The sequence below is a fragment of the Acipenser ruthenus genome, chromosome 2, assembly GCF_902713425.1.
Source record: "Acipenser ruthenus chromosome 2, fAciRut3.2 maternal haplotype, whole genome shotgun sequence".
Classification (NCBI taxonomy): domain Eukaryota; kingdom Metazoa; phylum Chordata; class Actinopteri; order Acipenseriformes; family Acipenseridae; genus Acipenser; species Acipenser ruthenus.
This window is the reverse complement of record NC_081190.1, coordinates 15,568,817-15,583,220: the sequence shown is the minus strand read 5'-3', so window position 1 is coordinate 15,583,220 and position 14,404 is coordinate 15,568,817. Positions and strand designations below refer to the sequence as shown.

At 38.5% G+C, this 14,404-nt stretch overlaps 1 protein-coding gene across 7 annotated transcripts in view; it reads left to right on the top strand.

The window, feature by feature from the left end:
- The window catches only part of LOC117403709 (microtubule-associated serine/threonine-protein kinase 3-like), a 160,579-nt gene that overhangs the window by 137,640 nt on the left and 8,535 nt on the right, over window positions 1-14,404 (top strand). For all 7 annotated transcript variants that reach the window (XM_059006569.1, XM_059006565.1, XM_059006572.1 and 4 more), the window contains 12 exons: window positions 211-296; window positions 670-878; window positions 1,694-1,832; window positions 2,973-3,105; window positions 4,207-4,372; window positions 10,243-10,344; window positions 10,552-10,674; window positions 10,932-11,044; window positions 11,358-11,485; window positions 11,754-11,965; window positions 12,743-12,943; window positions 13,663-13,889. In XM_059006569.1, coding sequence (XP_058862552.1) covers window positions 211-296; window positions 670-878; window positions 1,694-1,832; window positions 2,973-3,105; window positions 4,207-4,372; window positions 10,243-10,344; window positions 10,552-10,674; window positions 10,932-11,044; window positions 11,358-11,485; window positions 11,754-11,965; window positions 12,743-12,943; window positions 13,663-13,889 — 1,839 coding nt within the window. The remainder of the gene's footprint in view (window positions 1-210; window positions 297-669; window positions 879-1,693; window positions 1,833-2,972; window positions 3,106-4,206; window positions 4,373-10,242; window positions 10,345-10,551; window positions 10,675-10,931; window positions 11,045-11,357; window positions 11,486-11,753; window positions 11,966-12,742; window positions 12,944-13,662; window positions 13,890-14,404) is intronic.

The following is a 14,404-nucleotide window of genomic DNA, read 5'->3' as shown; positions in this document are numbered from 1 at the left end:
CCCTCTTTACCCAGTGATTATTCAGACATTGAAAAGGTAGTTTTTATATAACCCAGGGCCAAAGTAGAAAAACATGTTCTTTTTAATGTCTGTTGTTCATTCATGTGTATATTACTGTTACAGTTCTGAATTAAACCTTGGCAATGCTGTAATGAAAAACATACGCATTTAATAATACAGATTAAAATGGAAGCTCTTTTGTTTACACAGTCCCTGAGCGCCTCACTGAGGTCTCGCTGTAAACCCTGTGAAAGTGATTTTGAGATGATAAAACTGATCAGCAACGGGGCATATGGGTGAGTGGAATCTGACAGAGCAGGTGCTGTAAACAAGATATCTTACACAAGTTATCATTAACTTCTGATGGTTCATCAACATCATTTTAATGTTCCATGTCAAGCATTTCCTTAGTCTTATTTTACCCATGAAATGAGGTAAAAGATGTTTCTCTGGTTAAAAAAACAAAACAAAAAATTAAACTGTTTTAGGCTAGAGAAATTAACTATTAAAACTTGATTAAAGAAGAGCATTTTTAGAATTTTTTTTTGTTTTGTTCCACAACCACATGTTCCATTCAAAATTAAACTAGTGGATTGCTATCAACACTTGGAGATTGAATCAATATGAAGTCCTAATTGACTTTGTGCCTTATTCTTGTTATATATTTAGTGCTGTTTATTTGGTGCGCCACAAGGAGTCCAAGCTGAGATTTGCGATGAAGAAGATCAATAAGCAGAACTTAATTCTACGAAACCAGATCCAGCAAGCTTTTGTGGAGAGGGATATCTTGACATTTGCTGAAAACCCGTTTGTTGTGAGCATGTTTTGCTCCTTTGAAACTAAGCGCCACCTGTGTATGGTCATGGAATATGTTGAAGGTAAGACTTTTATTTTATTCTGAAAGGCTTTACTGTGATAAAAACAACTTTTACCCTTTGATGTTTTGCAGGAATGTTAATAAGACTCCCATTACTTAGTTTGATTAATTCCTGGTTTTTCTATGAGTTTAATAAGACACACCTGAGCTTGTTACCCATACGCTGTGGCTAATCGGGCTCATTTTAAAACCTGGAAAAGGGGAAAACAGCTATGCAATAGGACTTTTATTTCCATGTCTGTTCTGACTGCCACTCAAATAGAATATTGCATTTCTGCAACATGCATTGCTCATTTAGTCTAGATTTAATCTTAAAACACTGGACGAACACACAACATCAAATTGCTAATATAAGACGAAAGCATGCAGGTGATGAGATAGCATATAGATTCACATGACATAAGAACATAAGAAAGTTTACAAACGAGAGAAGGCCATTCGGCCCATCTTGCTCGTTGGGTTGTTAGTAGCTTATTGATCCCAGAATCTCATCAAGCAGCTTCTGAAGGATCCCAGGGTGTCAGCTTCAAATGCAGTAGTTCCATCTCATTCTGATCTCTTACACATTATGTATTAAACAAATTCAGTTGTATTTTCTCACGTAGATCGTGGGCAAACCAGTCCTCCGTTGGTTTATCTCATTTACAAGGTTCTACCTTTTTCAATGCAGCTCATAATGACAGTAAAACACTCAACTGTGTTTATGACCTGTAGTTCTGACATTCTGAAACCTGATAGCTGTTCTTCATGTTGTTCATTGTTTTGCATCAGAATGTAGGCTGGGCCTCTCTTAATCTGTCTGTTTTTGTGCCTCAGGGGGAGACTGCGCCACCTTATTAAAGAACATGGGTCCCTTGCCGGTGGATATGGCAAGAATGTATTTTGCTGAGACTGTTCTGGCTTTGGAATACCTCCATAATTACGGAATCGTCCACAGGGATTTGAAGCCTGACAAGTTTGTACATATTTTAGTAATAATAGTGAATAATAGCGCAGATAGAATTGAGTGGTAACAGTAATAGGAAAGCATTACGTTACAGAATCTGGCCATGTAATAACATATTTGAATTGTCTTTTTTATTTGAATTAAATGTCAGTGAAATCAGTAAATCGTGATTTTAAAACCATGTCTAATCCGTATTCCTACTAAATGTTGAACTCGGTTTTACTGTATAACCAGACTGGGCGGAAGGATTAGTACCAAAGCAGCTGTATTTCAAATAGTGAAGCACCTGGATTACGCTGAACTTTTTATACTTTATACTGGACAAAAAAATGGAAACACCAATGTCAAGTCATTTAATAGGGCGTTGGGCCATTATGGTATCCTGCTTTGTGAAGTTCTCGGCGGGCCGTTTTTGATGAAACTGGCTGCTTGCGCCCCAGGTTGAAATTTGCAGTCAATTGATCGGCAGTTGCTCGCCTGTTTTGCCTTGCACTTAGACATCGTTGCTCCTGAAACATCAGCAAGTTGAGCTGTCTTGGTCACTGAAGCTCCTGCCAAACGCTCTCCAACAATCACCCCTCTTTCAAAGTCACTGAGGTCTCCTCTTGCAGCCATGCTAGCCATAATTATAGGCAACCAGGCCTGTCCAGCATTTTTATACATGACCCTAAGCATGCTGGGATGTTATTTGCTTAATTAACGCATGAGCAAAACCTGTGTGGAAGCCCTTGCTTTCAATATACTTGGTGTCCCTCATTTACCCAGGTGTTTCCATTTTTTTGTCCACTACCTGTCTATTGTAGCTTCTTCAAAAAGTTATTGTTTTGCATGTGATGAATTCCACTATCAAAGTGGTTTAGTTAATCTTATCCGGATTCTGAAGACAGCACTGTGGTTGGCAGTCCATTGTTAACTGCTAATGTGAAGATAGAAAGAAGTAGATTTAAGGTACAGACAGAAAGAAATAATTTAAAGTGAATTATCCCAACTATAATGAAAACAAAAGAAAGAAAACATGTCCCAAGCAGATGGAACTATATTGATTTTGTAATTGTAATTATCTTCAGGTAGATATGATTCATTTGTCTGGATTACTTGCAGGAAATGGGTTTCAGTGCTTTAAGATTAGTTCCTTTTTTTTTCTTTTAGTTTGCTTGTCACAGCAATGGGCCACATCAAACTCACTGACTTTGGACTGTCAAAGGTGGGGCTAATGAACATGACAACAAACCTTTACGAGGGACACATCGAAAAAGATGCCAGAGAATTCTTAGATAAGCAGGTTTGTGAATGTATCCATTCTCCCGATACCTGTTAGCATTGTGAAATTGTAAAACATATATGCATTGTGGCCATACTGTACACAGTATAGTATACCAGGTACTCTTTAGAGTGATTTGATCAGATAGGTTTTGTGTCCCATGATCAATAAAACTGAGAATTCTTGATCCCAAATTTTAGTTTATAGCGTGTTGATAGTAAAACACAGGCTTGCAAAGTTACCGAAATGTGTGATGAGAGACTGTTTGTTTGTGTGTGCTAAATACTGTAGAATAATTTAAGTTTGGAGGAATGGGAATATTTTTTTTTCTTTTTTCAAAATGATATGTGCAGTCTCAGCAGGATGCAGTGTTAAATAAGTTTACTAAATTCTAGATATGCCCCATTTCTCTTTAAGCATGCTTCATTTGCACAATGCAACAATCTATTCCCAGTTTAACCTGTTCTCATCGATTTTTATTTTGAAAAAATACTGTGCAAGGAACATAAAGGAATCCCTTAATCGGAAGTTTAAGAATTAAATTGCGCCTGCTTATCAGAAGCCTGAGCAAGAAGTGTGACCTTTTTTGTAACATTCAAGTTAGGCCTATAATTCTTAATTATGTATGCATTCCCACTTGATTATTTATTAAAAATATTCCATGAAGATAATTCCATTGAGCGATGGAATCACGTACGCGACCAGCCTGGGGGCAGCAAAGTCTGGGATGCAGCAATATTTACACACTGGTTTAATTAATCTAACATAATTATACTAATTAAATACAAACCATGCACAAATAAAATGCAGGCTTGCAGCAATATTAGAAAATGTACATATCAATTTGACCAATTCTGCATAGTCGTTTTTAAATGGGTCTCCTACATACATTAACTTGTTTTCATACGATGTAAATTAGTAACAGTAAACTTGATTTATCTATTCAGACATGTGAACTGTAATCCCTTAGTTTTTTAGATGTGTTTTGGCTTTTTAATTTAAAAATAATCCAATTTTATTTTTTAATATGTGACATTTGCATAAAGTTAGCGTTTAATGTCATGAAATTGCCATGCTATACTGTGTGGTGGTTGTTTTGAATGCATTGCCTTTGTGCTTCAGGTGTGCGGAACCCCAGAATACATTGCTCCAGAGGTCATCTTGAGGCAGGGCTATGGCAAACCTGTGGACTGGTGGGCTATGGGAATTATTCTCTATGAATTTCTGGTTGGCTGTGTGCCTTTCTTTGGAGACACTCCTGAAGAACTGTTTGGACAAGTCATAAGTGGCAAGTATATACTGTACACCTGTCTCACTTGTTCTGCATCTTAACATGTATGTGTTATAGGAGCAGGAAAACAAACCTATACACAAATATACTCAGTGCTCAGCTTTATTGTGAGGCCTGATAAATCTGTGTACAGTAATGTGTATATTTTTAAATGATTTTGGTTGATCTTTGTTTGTTACTGTTGTTGTGTAATAATAGCCAGTGCGCTTGCTATTTTTATTTCAATTTTTTCCTTCTAGAAATCATATTTGAAACGGCCAATATGTAGAACAAAATTTTAAATATATGTCTATAGTGGAGAAATAACTATAAACAGGGGTTCATATAACTTTTCTATCATTACGTTCTCACGTGAGTACCAGCAGAAATGATTTGGTACGCACTAGGGGTGGTTGAGAGTACTTGAGTACTCCTAAATAATTATAATTACTCAAGCACTCATTTATTACGAGTAATCAAAAAAATGTAAATACTATCTCTTCATGGATGTGAGTTCAATATATTGTAGCGACCCGGTCAGTTCAGGTTGGCTCTTTTGTTTCATCTGGTCCTGTGCATTCACGGTATCTGTATTGTTCCGGGGTGTGACCATACCACTAGTTTCGGGTGTGTGTGTGTGCGTGCGTGCATGCGTGCGTGTGAGCCGCTGTTGGGTGCAAACCATGTCATCTAGATGCCCTTGCTCTGCAAAGCTGCAGGCTGCAGCAGCTCAACCTCGGTTCTGTGCTGCACTGAATGACACACGCAAGAGCTAATACATGTTACTTTCGTTTTAAATTAAACTACTTTAGTTTTTACAGTTTTGTATATACATACAGTGGCATGAAAGTATTTGCCCCCTGTCTGGTTTTCTGCATTTTTTCACATTTTTCACATTGTATTTGGTCAGATTTTTTTGTGGGTTGTAGTAGTATATTAAGGGAGTCTGAGAGAAAAAATGACACCAAAGTTTGGTGCTTCTTTCATTTGTTTGGTGTGCAAGGTAATCAAACATGCAATCTTCAGGTGTGAAAGTTATTGCCCCCCCCCCCCCCTAGTTAACTCAACCCAATTAAAGGGATAATTAGGGTCAGCTGTTTGAGTACTTTGGTTAACAACCAGGCCTGATTTGGGCCAGCCCTGCCCAATATAAATCTGACTAACTTTGGCCCTTACCATCAGAGTGAAGTTGTCAGCACACAGGTTCTAGAGGCACATTATGCCACGAACAAAAGAAATTCCTGAAGACCTCCGGAAAAAAAGTTGTTGATGCCTATCAGTCTGGAAAGGGTTACAAAGCCATTTCTTGGGCTCTGGGGCTCCAGCGAACCACAGTCAGAGCCATATTGTCCAAATGGAGAAAGTTTGGGACAGTAGTGAATCTTCCCAGGAGTGGCTGTCCTGCCAAAATCTCTCCAAGAGCAAGGCGTAACATCGTCCAGGAAGTCACAAAGAACCCTAGAACAACATCCAGGGATCTGTAGGCCTCTCTCGCCTCGGTTAAGGTCAGTGTTCATGACTCCACCATCAGAAAGACACTGGGCAAAAATGGGATTCATGACAGAGTAGCAAGGCGGAAACCATTGCTCACTAAGAAGAACATGAATGCTCGTCTCAAGTTTGCCAAAAAGCACCTGGTTGATCCTCAAGAGTTCTGGAACAATGTTCTATGGACAGATGAGTCTAAAGTGGAACTTTTTGGCTGACATGGGCCCTGGTATGTCTGGCGAAAACCAAACACTGCATTCCACAGTAAGAACCTCATACCAACGGTCAAGCATGGTGGTGGTAGTGTCATGGTTTGGGGATGCTTTGCTGCATCAGGACCTGGACACCTTGCCATCATTGAAGGAACCATGAATTCTGCTCTGTATCAGAGAATTCTACAGGAGAATATCAGGCCATCCGTCCGTGAGCTGAAGCTGGCTGAAGAGAAGCTGGGTCATGCAGCAAGACAATGATCCGAAACCCTCGAGCAAGACTACATCAGAATGGTTGAAGAACAAGAAATTTAAAGTTTTGGAATGGCCAAGTCAAAGTCCAGACCTAAACCCCATTGAGATGTTGTGGCAGGACCTGAAATGAGCAGTTCATGCTCGAAAACCCACAAATGTCACTGAGTGGAAGCAGTTCTGCATGGAGGAATGGGCCAAAATTCCTCCATGGCGCTGCGAGAGACTAATCAATAACTACAGGAAGCGTTTGGTTGCAGTTATTGGTGCTAAAGGTGGCGTAACCAGTTATTGAGTCTAAGGGGGTGATTTACTTTTTCAACAGGGGCATTGGGTGTTGCATAACTTTCTTTAATAAATAAATGAAATATGCATCAATTGTTTGTGTTGTTTGTTCACTCAGGGTCCCTTTTATCTAATATTAGGTTTTGGTTGAAGATCTGATAACATTCAGTGTCAAAAAAATGCAGAAAATCAGACGGGGCAAATACTTTTTCACGGCACTGTATACCTGTTTACACACAAGTTTCTTTTATTATATTGTTTTCATTTTTTGAAGTAGTGCTTTATATGTGGTAAGTTAGAAAATAAATCCTTTTACGTTTAGTTGTTCATTTAAATGCGGCTTTTCGGCTGTGCAGATGTTTGATATGATGTGCTTGAATAAAACTTGAGTTGTATCTGATAGTTTGTCTTTCATTTTAATATTGATGTTGTTTAAAATGTACCATCATAATGACTGCCGGCGGTGGTTTTAGAGATGAGTATAACCGCGGCAGTTCTAGTGTTAATGTGGTAATTTTTGTACCTCCATATAGTGCGAGTGACATTAAATTCTGGCGCTAGTAGACATGTTTAATTTATTGTTATTATTTTTTTTTTTTTATGATCGTTGGCAACCATAGATGGTGATAGTTTGTCATTGGGTCTGGACTACTCAAATGACCCACCCACACTCATCCGCATACACAGGAGAGAAAATTCATGTTGTGTGTCGTGTGAGGGGGGCTTGATTTAGGGTGGTATTTAATAATTTAGCACCAGTAGGATCTCTGGTGCTAAACCTGTAAAACAGTTTAGCACCAATTTTCAAAACAATTTATACCCTTGTCAAGGATGCTGGGTTCAGGATCAAAGGTTTCAGTGGTCATCTTACACATATGAATATGCATCAGGGCAGAAAGGTGTGAGGCTGAGGCAGGATTGATATTTGTTTTTGAAAACCCACGCTCACAAGCAGCACTGCTTAATGGCAGTGTCAGAGACAACAACAATAGTTTTATAAATGTTTAAGTAGGAGTCCGGATTGCGCGATGGTTATTACAATGTTTAACACATCCTCACGTATTCTCTGTTTATTAATAGCCTCCACCAAATTCCAGCCCTGGAGATTCAAAAGCAAAAAACAAAACACTGCTTCACTTTTTTAGTGTTGTTGAACACATTAGCTTGACAGCACGACAGTATTTTTTAGAAGGATATAACAAGGGGAAAAAAATATTTTAAGTAAAATGCTTAGTAAATGATGTTGTGTGTTTTTTTTTTTTTTTTTTTAAACTGATGTTTTAAATGTAATGGCTCTCAAACATCGACACCTCTTATACGTGCTCAGTTTGGGAAGCGAAGCCACTCTGTGTAACTACATCCCTCTTCTCTGAATGGACAGCTAAATCGAGATCCCTACTATCATTGGTTGCTTCAAGTGTCCATTAAAAGAAAATGACTGATGTTATGAACTGGAGTCCACCTATTGCTGTCTTTTTATTAAAAAAAAAAACAAAAAAAAAAACCATGAAGCAGCCAATGATAGCACTAGCAGGGATTGACTTTTTTAGTGAATTTGGAACCCTCCAGCCTTAAGTAAAATATGGGGACTGGTATTTAATTATGGTCAGTGACAATAAGCTCAGTTACACGGAGATCGTTGACTCGATAGAAAATCGGGAGGTTAAACAGGTATGGGTCACAGCCAGGTAAAATGCTTGACCTTGCAATCGTGAGCACCCTCGCTACCTATATGAAAAAGGCTTTTCTGTTAAATGTGTTGACGGTAAGCATTTACTTAAAAACAATATAAAAGTCTGCATTTTTCTTTACTGTTGCACATGCGTACCAGTTATGTGAACCCCTGACTATAAACTATCAATTGCGGTCATTTTAACCAGAAAAATGCATATGGTTTCAAGTGGATTTGGAGGGACGGGATGCATTATTTAAGTGTTTCTGGATACAACACCTGCCTTTCACATTTAAAATTCAATAACCTTTCAAATATAAACCCCTAAGCCAACCTGTGTGGCTGCAAAGGCCTTGCAGCACAGACACATGATCATTATACAGAATCCCCAGCTCTCCAGCCTGCTGTTTTCAGAATCCACTCACAGCTTTGGAAATCCCTGGCTTTCCATAACACAGCTCCAAAAGTTCAGGAACGTAACAAAGTCCCAATTATTTCTGCTGTAATGGTGTGTTTTACTAACAGTTCAGACTTGTAGCGGTCCTGGTAGTATTTTATAAAGCGGCATGGGTATTTTCAATATTGCCTGACAGCAAAGTGGGTACCCCTCATCCATCACCCGTCCTCAACACGACTGTTGTGGAGAGACTCATTATGCAATGTAATTTGTTAGATAAAAAGAGAGAGCAGATAAGTTCAGCCTCCCCAGTATACAGCACTGGCAATTTATGGATGTATATTCTTTTTTTGTGGTGTTGTTATATGCCAAGCTTTGAAAGGGCAGGGGAATTGACTGTTAATTAAGGGAAGCAGTGAGCACTTGGATATTCTGCCACTGCCTTAGGGTATGAATGCATATTCATGTTTCACTTCCAAATCTGATTAAAATTTTGCACTACAAGCTGTTGGCTAGACAATCATGAAAATAACTCAATTTTCTAATTGCTTTGCCTCACACATCCTTGGGCCGTTCTTTATAAGAATATGCAAATGTGCTTCCATTTGTTATAATAAATCTAAACTGTTGTATGCATTTTGTGACTTCTATTGTTCTGTTTATTAAATTCTGAATGATAGTTGTTAAATTGTAATGTTGGCTTCCGGATTGGGATAACAAAGGAAAATTAAAAGGTTCAGATAAAACATTGTCCAGAGAAAATGGGAAGTGACCTAATGTGCAATTTAATAGCCGGAAAAAAAACAACAACAAAAAAACCCATCTGGTAATAAGTACTTTGTAATAAAAAACAAGAAATGAAAACAGTGATTTCAAGAAATGTAATATTTCTTCAGTCCATTATGTAATATGACACCATAACCGAGCACATGTCTGTACCATTGGTAATTAAATGTCTGGATACCAAGGCTCAGTTGGTAGAAAGGAAAATTATAATTGCAGTCCATGTTTTGAGAGTAACCTTCATTTCAGCCTAAAAATGTAAGCATAGTTGGCTACAGAATATAGAGCCGACAGGGGCTCTGGTGGCAGACCTAGTAAATGCACCAGAGCTCAGTAAATCACGTAAGCCTGTTTTGAAGTCAGTTTGTGTTGAATCTCCGATCTTGGCTGGGGACCCATAGTGAGCACTTTATTGTCCTTTCAGCTCCCGTGGGTTAGGGTGGAAAATCAGCTTGTATTAGTCCACCTCATCGCCTACTGGCCATTTACCTGACGAGACTAGCCATGCTGGGCTTCACTGCCAGGGTTCGGTAACTTAAAGTGGCAGCCACCTTGTTTTTAATAGGCAACAAGTAGTTTAACCCTTTAAGGACCAGCCTTTTGTGAACCCAATTCAGTATTGTTCGTTCTTCATGGCCTATTGACAAAATGCAACAAAACCAAAAAAGTGTTAATATAGCAGCCTGGAGATCCCAAATTATAACCACCATGGTCCATTTTTTAAGAAATGTTGTTCCTGAGGCACTTTGTTGATTTTATCCCTTTTAAATTGCTCCTGTTCCCCTGTCTCCTCAATCAGATGAGATCAATTGGCCCGAGGGTGACGATGCACCACCGCCCGATTCCCAAGAACTTATCACACTGCTGCTCAGGCAGAACCCATTGGAAAGGATGGGCACAGGTAGGGTGTGGCGCTTCATTCATTACTTTATTGGGAAATCAAGTAGATACTATACTGTTCATGCAAGCAGTGCCTTCTCTGCAAGTACCATATTTACATTTACAATCCATCAAGCGTCACCTTACACAGATGGAGACATTGTTTTTCTTCTTGACTTTAAAAGTGTGGTACGATTTACTTATTTGAATTTCTTGCTTTTGCCTTGAGGGGGTGCCTATGAAGTAAAGCAACATCCGTTTTTCCACAATCTGGACTGGAACAGTCTGCTACGGCAGAAGGCAGAGTTTATCCCACAGCTGGAGTCGGAAGATGATACAAGCTACTTTGACAGTATGTGCTGCCTGCATTGGGAGGGTACAGGGACTTGAGCACAGCAGTACTAATAAACCACATTGGGTTATTTTCCAGTAATAGATGCTTCCTTTAAAGTCCCATTGTATGGGTGTTTGAGGGTTCACATTTAGATGTGATGTCATTGTTAATCTGAAGGAACACAAAAGACTTGGCTGTTCCATTTGTGAGCAGATAAGAGATGTGTAATCTCTCGAAATAATGAGCTGATTTATTCTTCTTGATGTCTCACACAGCTCGGTCTGAGAGGTATCACCATTTGGAAACCGAGGAGGAGGAAGAGACTAATGATGAAGATTTTAATGTGGAAATCAGGCAGTTTTCATCCTGTTCACACAGGTTCTCAAAAGTAAGTCCAGTCTTGACAGTTTCTTTACTTCTGTTTCTTTTTTATTGTATTTTTACACTGTGGACTATTCAATGGTGCTACTACTTTAACCTTAGTTAAAGGTTTTGAAATTTTACATGACTGCAGACTTTTGCTGCAGGATTCTAGTTCATATTGTGCCGTAAATATGGAAGTACTCTAACCTGTATGAAAATATGCTGCATTCTCCCGCCGAATTATTTATTTATTTATTTATTTATAAGTTATGTAATGTCTGTAACATGTGGTTATCCAAAAACTGTAACCCAACTGTCTTTTGTGCTGTCAATGGCAGGTCTACAGCAGTATGGACCAGATATCTCGTAACCAAGGAGAGGACAAGGGAGATGGGGGAGACAAAACAAAGAGTGGGAGCCCTGTGACTGTGGACTGCCTCAGCTGGACTCCGGAGTATAGTGAAATGTAAGCTGGAATAGGTTTGGCTGTGTTTCCTGAGAGATGGATGGAAGGCTAAGGGTTCAAACCTTCCCCAGATGTCTTACTAACAATAGACCCCAAAAAGGATGAACATGTGATGTAAAGCCAGTTGGATGTCACAGTCCTTGAAGCCCCCTGTCAGTCATGACCATGTTTATTAAGTGATAGATAATACTGGGGGGTTAATTTTAAATAAATGCACATTTACAAAATAAACTGAAATATTACTTTTATTTTGTGCCCGTTTTCCCAGGCCCTCGCTGTCCCACTCCTCAGACACAGAGAGCAGCAGTCTGGGACGCCGGTCTGGGATGCTCCCTAAGTTCGCCATTTCTGCTGAGATGGAGGAAGGAGAGGAGCCCCCAGGAGAGCCTGAGAAAGTGGCCTTCACCATCGGGGAGCCGCCACAGGACGAGCCTGAGGTCACGACTCCAGGCAGCACACTTAGTGGCTCCAACCTTTCAGGTACAACCCTCAGGGGCAGCAAAGCTCACAGCCATCCAGGAGTGTACAGCTTCTACAACGGAGACAGCGGACAGCTGCATCAAGAGCATTTAAATATTGCACATCTCTAACTCCACACTACTGGACATAAAGAAGACATCGCCTTTGGCTTGTGGTCTATCTAGCTATTGAACAACCGGATTTGCATTTTATCTTAAGTTATTTTTTTGCTTATTGTGATAATAATAATAATAATAATAATAATAATAATAATAAAATATTAACCTTGCCATTTATCACCAGGGCTTTAATGATTAAATGATGTTCATGTGGTTGCTTCATTTAGTTATTATAATCAACAACAGAATAACATGCTTTATTTTATTCATAAATGCAGACTTTGGGAAAAAATAGGGCCCACTAATTTAATCTTCAATTTTTTTTTTTTTTTTTTTTTTTTTTTTAAAGAATAAAAAATAATTTAAAATCTTATTTCCGAAATGCATTTAAACTAGAAATGTTCAGCATTAACATAGAACATATTAAAATCCCAGTAATACGCATATATTAGTAAATGCCACAATTATCACAATATTTAGCTTTATAGTTTTAGAATTTAGGTATCGTTCCAACTTTTAAATTATTATAAATGTAAAAAAATGTATTAAAGGGATCAATCTCTTGTAAATGGAAATAATCACCAAAAGAGAGAAGCAGTAGCTGTCCAGAAATCATTAACATATTTTCAATCTGTGCTGCTATTAGTTTCTTTGAATGTATTTTTTTCCATCTTTACAGTGGCCAGCTTCTCTGAGCATCTCGATCAGATGCATACCAGGAGTGAAGGTGTGGAGAGCCCAGATAACACCTCTGTGGTATCAGAGGACCTCAGCACACACCTGGCCCATCAGCGATTAGAAAGCACAGAGAAACAGAAAAGCCCCCTCAAAGTTACAAAGTCTGTGTCTGCCAGCACTCTCTCCCTCATGATCCCAGGAGGTAAAGAGAAATATATGTGCTGTGAAATTGCTCGATATGAGCTCTTTACATGGGGAGTTCTTTATTAAAATATATGCTAGACCTTGTGAAGAATCACCTGCACCACCACACATTCTAATCGCATTTTCTAGTTTTTCTGCTGTAAACCTCTGAGAGATGCAGAAAAAAAGCCTCAATTTGACATTCATGATGGATGAAGAGTTCACTGATGTTTGTTGCAAACAGGAAGCAGGAAAATGTCACTTAGAATACTGGTTTTCTGTAGAGACTGGCTATGACTTAACCTTTTTATAGCCATAACGTGAAGTTAAATTATTATGATCTCTACATTTCACTGAGAATATCAACAATATTGTTTATATTATTCCGTTGCCAGTTTAACGGGGAATGGTATAATACACATAATCACAAATTATTTAAAAGGGAATATGTTTAAAAATATATATATTAATAATAATAATAATAATAATAATAATAATAATAATAATAATTTTAAAAAGCCTGCCTGTGTCTTTTGAAACAGGGTTCTTGCATTTAATGTAAGATGACTGGCTGTAACAAATCAACACATTCCTAGACAATATGTCTAAACCAGTGACTTCAGACATAAATTGTTCTTCGCTGACTTGTGCAAAAAATGTATGTCCATCTTTTTTGCCACTAGTATTTTGTTATGAAGTGTTTTACAAACACATTTGTCTGGTTTTGTTTTCCTCCAGATGTGTTGGGTGCGTCTCCGCTGAGTAGCCCGATGTCTCCACACTCCCTGTCTTCAGATCCCTCCTCCCGAGACTCCTCTCCCAGCCGCGACTCCTCCATCTCTGCTGTCAGCCCCAAACAGCCAGTCGTCATCCATAGCGCAGGAAAAAAGTTTGGCTTCACACTGCGTGCCATCAGAGTGTACGCTTGCGATGGTGACGTGTACACGGTTTACCACATGGTCTGGGTAAGTAAGCTTTACGTTAGACATAGATACAGTAATGACTGCAAATCTGTTTCGGAGTGTTCCTAAATATCTTAGTATTGGCATTTGACTCTAGCTTTATCAAAGATAATTAGGGGTGCACCGATTTAAAGATCATCTTGGTGGCTGATGATTATCTGCCCATATTTGCCAATACCAATAATAATAGATAGTGCAGGTAAGCTAAGGTATTTTTTACTTGTTGCATTTACTTCAGAAAATGAATAAAAAGAATAACGTAATATTATTGTGTGTGTGCTAGAGAGCAATTTATGCATTTGTTTTACAACTGTCACACAAAAATAACATTTTGCATTTGTACTAGTAAAAGCATTTCTGTAGAAAAAAATATATAATGTATAACCTATATAACCTATACTGTACAGTGGGAAAAAAAATTAGCCTATGCAATGTGAACTACAACAACTTCTGTTAAATTCTTATTTTAAGCATACACTGCTTAAAAATGCAGCACCACTTAAATTCTTCACTTATCC